Raw genomic sequence first — 7279 nt, forward strand, 5'->3', positions numbered from 1 at the left:
TTATAACTCATATATATGCCAGTGATCAGAAAAGGATGATATTCCATAAACACCTCACCACACTCGCATATTCAAAGAAGAACAGGTCAAATATTTTAGATGTGAATAATTCGTTTTCCGTCTTTGTGTTTACTGCTTCTGTCAAAGAGATTCATCAGTCTGATCATATTTAATATGCATGTGTATCTGTAGCATTGCATTTTAAGTGCTGAATTTTTTTGCCTCAAAGTCGTTTTTACAGATTATTAAACAACTGATCGCTCCGACTCTTGACATAAGAATCAGAATCAGAATCAGAATGAGCTTTATTGGCCAAGTATGTTTACACATACAAGGAATTTGTTGTAGTGACAGAAGCTCCACAGTGCAACAGAAAGACAGCAACAGGACAGGACACACATAATGAAACAAAATAACAAGAAATAGCCAATAACCAATGTACAAACCAGCAAAAAAATAAAATAAATAAATATATATATATATATATATATACATAATATAGACAACTATGTATGTACAGGTCAAGTATGTGCAAATTAGAAATTATACAAATAAAATAAGATAAGTGAGTGTGGTGAATGGATAGTGTATTATAGTTGTGTGTTCCACGTTTATTGTTGAGTGTTCATGAGATGTATTGCCTGAGGGAAGAAACTGTTCCTGTGTCTGGTCGTTCTGGTGCTCAGAGCTCTGTAGCGTCGACCAGACGGTAACAGTTCAAAGAGGGAGTGTGCTGGATGTGAGGGGTCCAGAGTGATTTTACCAGCCCTTTTGCTCACTCTGGATGAGTACAGTTCTTGGAGAGCGGGGCATGTTTTATCCATTTATCTTGGATAAAACATGCCATCCCAGCTGTGTGTTCACCGGCATCAGAATTGAATGTGCTGTGTTGCTGTGAAATCACCAACAGCCTACACTAATTAACAATATGATTTGCTGGGAGAATTGATTATCATCATTAAGGAATTTAACTATTTATAGAGCTGCCTTTCATTATATTGCTGTTTCTGTATCTAGTGCTAAAATCACTGAAATACTTCTCATTTTGTGGTTTATTGCTTTATTTTAAAGTTTATAAAAGAGTCAAGCCCATATATTAGATTGCTTCACTGCTCCCAAAATGCATTTAGGAATTTTATATAATAACAAAATAAATGTTACATTTGAAAATAAATTTCACTGATAAACAAAAAAAGTTATTAAGAGCAGCCATGTGGTCATTTAGTCTCTTTTGCGTTTATTAAATTTACTGAAGTCAAGCCTGAAGGAGTCCAAAGATCCCAGAGTGTTTCTGTACACGTGATTCTCACTAGCCGTGATCCATGGGCGGGAGAGTGTGTGTGTGTGTGTGTGTGTGTGCGCGCTGTGTTTATAGATGATTAGATTAACACAAACACCCTTAACTAACAAATATAAGATTGATGATACGTTTGTGAATTCAAGGAGAATTTTCAGGATGGTCCTGGAATTTACTCAGTTTCATTACTCAAAACATTATGCCTTAATTACATAACTTTATTCTCATAACATTATGATTCTATTCTCAGAATCTGATTTTAATTTGGCACTAACTCATGCGAGTGAAAGTATGCTCCCGCTCTCCAGAAGTGTCTAAGGTCGTTCTTCATCTCCCTCTCGGCCAGCGGGGAAGGCTGGAAACAAGCACTGCTTTGTTCATTCATGAGCTCAGACGCTTCACCAGCTCAATCCAGCACTCAATGGGCCTCATGCATGAAACTCCAGCACAATCAATGCTTTTCCGTGAAAATCACACATTAATCCATTCACAAGTGAACTGTCACACCAAATTTAGTACAATTTATATTACAGAGAAATTAAAGTGCGCTTGTGTTTAATGAATGAGGCTCATATGAGCAACTATATGCTCAGTTTATTTGTGTCCTTTACATATCAGTAGCAGATAATAATTGTTTATAAATGTATCCAGTCACAGTGAGTTGATATGGAGGAAGAACTGCAGGACAGAAAGTGTTGTTCTTAAACAGCTGAAGAACTATCAGGAGTCAGATGTGGTAAAGCATGGTAAAGCATGGTAATGTGCTGTTCCTGTCTGTGGATCATCTGTCGCTCTGAAGAATCACAGCATGTTTAGATCGGTTATGTAGTCACGTATGCAACTCATTCCATCACAGTTTGATCTGATGGCTGTGGAAACACCAGAACAGGCTCGCTTTCAAGATTTAGAAAACAATAGTCTTTAAGCGCAAACATCGTGTGTGTGTGTTGGGTTACATTGCAGTTAAAATGTAAAGTATATTTAAGAGTAATTACACTGATTTACTGACACAGCATCGTGGTTCATATTAACGGTAAATTTCAGGGACATTATTTTATGTTCGACTGTAATTAGATTTAGCACATTTACAGAAACTGGATTAGGGCTAGGGCCCTTATCCTAAAAACATTATACATTTACTGGATAATGTGTTTTCAGAGAATATATCATGACATTTATTTTTGTCCTGCCCACTGGCATATAGTTTGTCAAGTTTTAAAGAAACGCTCTGTGGAAAAAATACTGATTAAGGAAATTACGTTTTGCACTATACAACAGTAAAACTCCACCAGTTTAACTGTAAGAAAGTGAGGAAACTGAAAAACTAAGCAGAAACGCATGATACAATCCATATAAAAGTCAGGGTGAGATTAAGTGATTCATTTCCGTAACATTCTGTGACAGAGTGTCAACTTATGTCCATGTCTGCTTCAGAATGTGACAGTCAGGCATTAATGTCATTCTTACGTGAATGTGCTTTTCTTTACGGCATGTTCTAGATTGATCTGTATGCACAAAGCGACCTGAAGAAAGGCCTGCAGCTCTTCGGGACTGAAGGAAACATCGGCCTGACCAACGCCTGGAGCATCGTCCAAACAGACGTACGGCACGCCACTCATTTCTGCGCTCATGATTATTTCCTAAGAACCAGCGGTGTAGCACTTTAAGATATGATTGAATGTGTGTGTGTGTCGTAGTTTCACTGCTGTGGAGTGACCAATCACACGGACTGGTTTTACGTGTATAATGCGACGCGTGTGCCGGACTCCTGCTGTCTGGAGTACAGTGATAACTGCGGTCTGGAGAATCCTGGCACCTGGTGGACGGCGGTAAGAAGCTTCATCAGCTTTGGCCTCTGAAGAGCACAGAGAATGTTTGGCAAATGCTCTTCTGTCTCCTGTGTTGGTGTATTTTCCGAGTGAAACGGACACACAGAAAGTCTTGTGTAAGTGTGGTGTTGTCCATCTCTCTCTGCTGTGGTTTGTGTTACAGCCGTGTTACGAGCGAGTGAAGGGCTGGCTGCAGGAGAATCTAGTGGCTCTGTGGATCTTCGCTCTGTGTACAGCTCTAACACAGGTACTGAACGCTCACATCACGACAGTCCAGACACAAGAGCTCAGTGATGATCATCTTTACCTGTGTTTGCAGATCCTGGGGCTGGTGTTCTCCATGACCATATTCTGTCACGCTGTGAAAGTGGAGGCGTTCTACGCATAGAGACGCAGAACCGGACCAAACACATTCCTGCTTCTTCATCGCACACTTCTGTCTTCATTGCTGTAGCAATCAGTCGTCACCTTTCGCTAACACACTGCTATTTGCAACATGATTTTATAATCCAGATCAACTGAAAGAATGAAAATGGATCTTTATTGTGAATATGTAATGGACAGATTTTTTTCAGTCCATTTTGTGAAGAAAATACAGCAATTTTAAAGAGGGAGACCAGTAACTAATTTTATATTTGTATAATTTCATAATACGTGTGAAATAAGCAACCGCTGTTTATATTTATTCAGAGCGAGTTTTCAATAGATATTTAGATCACATTTTTGTATATTTGACTTATTTGACAGTCTTTAAAACAAAAAGTAATAAAACAGACACATACTTGAGAAAATTAAGTACTTACAGTATGTAGGAAGAAGCACAAGTCTGTTCAGCAGAGCTGATTCAGTAAAAGAGCAAAAGCACTGATTAATGTTGTGGGACTGATTGTGGGCTCAATGCGTGTCATTTCTGTGCCACCAAAACAATAAAACCTCCAAACAGATCTTTAAAGGGGTTATGAACTGAGGAACTAAAATTCCCTTTATCTTTTGACATATAAGAGGTCATTGTACTATTAAAAACATCCTGTAAGTTTCAGAACTTAAAACTTTGTCATTAGTCCAAAAGCAGCTTATACTGAAGGCAGTCTGCCAAAACAGCAACTTCTGGAATGTTCTACTATGATGTAATAGTGTGGATAAACCCCGCCCCCACAGAAGAATATCAACACCTGCCTCTACATCACTGTTTAGCCCCGCCCACTGATGCTACAGCTCTGCCTGTTTAGCCCCGCCCACTGATTCTACAGCTCTGCCTGTTTAGCCCCGCCCTCTGATTCTACAGCTCTGCCTGTTTAGCCCCGCCCACTGATTCTACAGCTCTGCCTGTTTAGCCCCGCCCACTGATTCTACAGCTCTGCCTGTTTAGCCCCGCCCTCTGATTCTACAGCTCTGCCTGTTTAGCCCCGCCCACTGATTCTACAGCTCTGCCTGTTTAGCCCCGCCCACTGATTCTACAGCTCTGCCTGTTTAGCCAGAGATAAAGATGTGAAACCAAGTGATAAAGATGCTCTGAAGACAACAAGACCCTGTTCAGTGCCAAGCTGTGGAAAAACATTGTTGCCTTCCTTCTGATCCCAACATTAGAAAGACTGAATGAACTTTATTTTTAATGAAGATCCAGACCACGTCAGTAAGAACTTGGTCCTTTGTTCACTTCATTTTACAGCGGATTCGTTCACAAACAAGACACAGTTCGACTATATTGGATCCGACAGTAATGTCACAACACAAGTGTAACTGTTTTCATTACGGGATCACTATTGCTTTGTTTATTATTACAGATCGCTTTATATGAGTATTTATGCATTTTTAACCTAAATCACAGCAGCGTCCATCTGTGAGGAATGTAGGCTGTCAATCACATACAGCTATTAACCAATCACAGCAGGGGGCGTTTACTTCTGAGGCTACAGTCCTCCACAGCTATTCAAACAGAGCGTTCTGATGAGGGGGGTCAAAACAAGACAGAAAATAGACTATTACTTCTAAATTATGATTTTTTTTATGTAAAGATCTTCATAACATTATAAGTGGAGCTCAGAGAACAGTACAAAATAAAAAGCAGAGGCAGTTCATGATCCCTTTAAAACTCAATCTGTCCAAACATATCCACCACAAACTCACGGTCGTGTCTCAAATATCTTAATTTTTAACATTATTTGTATAGTTTTATCAGTTTGAACCTAACAAGCTTCTTTTTGTGAAATGTTTCGCTTGAAAATGATGGAAGCATTTAGCTGAATTCAATTTGAAATGAAAAATGTAAAATTTCAATGTACTCCTGTATTTGAATTTACATTTCCTATACCTATGAGAAATAATGGGAATAAATATGTACAAAATTGAGAAGAATTCATTTATGTAATTTTCATTTGCCATTTGCCAACACTACTGCTAATATTATATATGAAAATGAACGTATTACGATTTCATCTGTATATGCAGCAACACTATTGTTCCAAAGCATTTGCACTAATAATTGAAGTTATATTTCATGATATTTGAGGAAGAATGTAACAGAATTCAGTGGTTTAGAGAATCCAGTGTGACTTGTATTAACAGCACACCTGTCAATCACTTAATTACACTCAGAGTATTTACAGGTTTAGGATGAGCGTCTGGCTCAGGGCTGTTTCTGCCGGGTCTGCTGATGATTGAGTCGACGGCCCGCGTACATTACGCTGCTGAAGCACAGACTTGTTTGAGACGATCTCATTCAGCAGGAGGAGCATGAAGCATCTGTGCTCTGAGAGAGTGAAGCACACAGCATCATTCCTCATTCACACACATGATTGAAACACACAGTTTATATTTTCTCAGAGACATGCACACACTAAGATCGGTTTCTGTGAGAAATAGCTCTGTCTCTGAGTGAATCTGATGAGTGATTCATTTAGTTACTTCTAACAAAATGACTGATCACCACCTACTGTAAGGATGTACTCCTGTATCTACAGAAAGAGACACTCAACAAATCCTTTCGGTCTAGTCAAGTCAAGTTGATCCAGATCTGGATACGGACTGAATCCAGATCAGATGGTGGATCAGCATCCAGAGACGACCTCTACAGCCCTGAACGTCAGCGGAGATCAGGACACCGAGATGAGCGCCAGAGACAGATCCCCAGTGAGGACCCCGCCACTTAGACAGCCATCGGGAAAGACCACTGGAACCAGTTGAGCCCTTACAATGTGACTTTGCTGCAGTTGGAATTGAACTGCTGGTTTGTTTGGCCAGAGGAGAACTGCCCCCCCGACTGAGTCTGGTTTCTCCCAAGGTTTTTTTCTCCATTCTGTCTCTGATGGAGTTTTGGTTCCTGTCGCCTCTGGCTTGCTTAGTTGGGGACACTTCATTTCCAGAGATATCGTCGACCTGATTGCAAAGACACTATTTAAACTGAACTGAGCTGGACGATGACATCACTGAATTCAATAATGAAATGCCTTTAACTGAAACTCTTTTTTTTTTATCTTTTCATTTTACATTATTGACACACTATTTTCCTTTTTTGATATTGTGCAGTTGATTTGACACAATTTACATTGTTAAAAGCGCTATATAAATAAAGGTGACTCGACTTGACTTGTGTTTTTATTCTCTGAGCGCCTTTCTTCATTTTGTGCAATCCAAATTGAATTGCGCTAACAAAATGAGTTCATGTGTGCTTTGTGCTCTCTTGAAATAAACGACACTTGCTTTATCTTCTGCAATGACATTCTCATGTCCGAATTGTGTCCCGTTGCTTTTGGGGCCACTGTTTACAGACTTTCTGTATGTTCAGATCTGGTCAATCCAGAGAATCTTACTGAACGATTGACTAATGTACGGTTACTGCTGATGCAGTGTATGCTATGAAGCAGATTGTCTGTGTGCAATAACCAGATGCAATACTGAGCCAACACTTCACTTTCACAGTGATAACCACTATTAGCTCAATCATGTTTTCCCCTCCGATCAAATAGTATTTCAGGAAGACCAGCGGACTTTACAAAAACCCACAGCAAGAGTGCAAACGTAGCCCAATTCTGCAGTAAAACCACACACCTGGCAACCCTGATGTGCAAAATAATGAGGTCATGTGACAAAGTAACACACTACTGTTTGAAACATTACTGGACAATGCTTTCAAATGTTTCAAATACTATTTTTT

At 39.5% G+C, this 7279-nt stretch overlaps 1 protein-coding gene across 1 annotated transcript in view; it reads left to right on the forward strand.

The window, feature by feature from the left end:
• tspan4a (tetraspanin 4a) overlaps positions 1-3514 on the forward strand; it is a gene marked incomplete at both ends in the record, with an annotated part of 16855 nt that extends 13341 nt beyond the window's left edge. The window contains 3 exons of the mRNA XM_079446442.1: positions 2797-2898; positions 2995-3126; positions 3290-3514. Coding sequence (XP_079302568.1) covers positions 2797-2898; positions 2995-3126; positions 3290-3514 — 459 coding nt within the window. The remainder of the gene's footprint in view (positions 1-2796; positions 2899-2994; positions 3127-3289) is intronic.
• Between the last annotated feature and the right edge of the window lie 3765 nt (positions 3515-7279).

The sequence above is a fragment of the Barbus barbus genome (assembly GCF_936440315.1).
Source record: "Barbus barbus genome assembly, chromosome: 22".
Taxonomy (NCBI): Eukaryota; Metazoa; Chordata; class Actinopteri; order Cypriniformes; family Cyprinidae; genus Barbus; species Barbus barbus.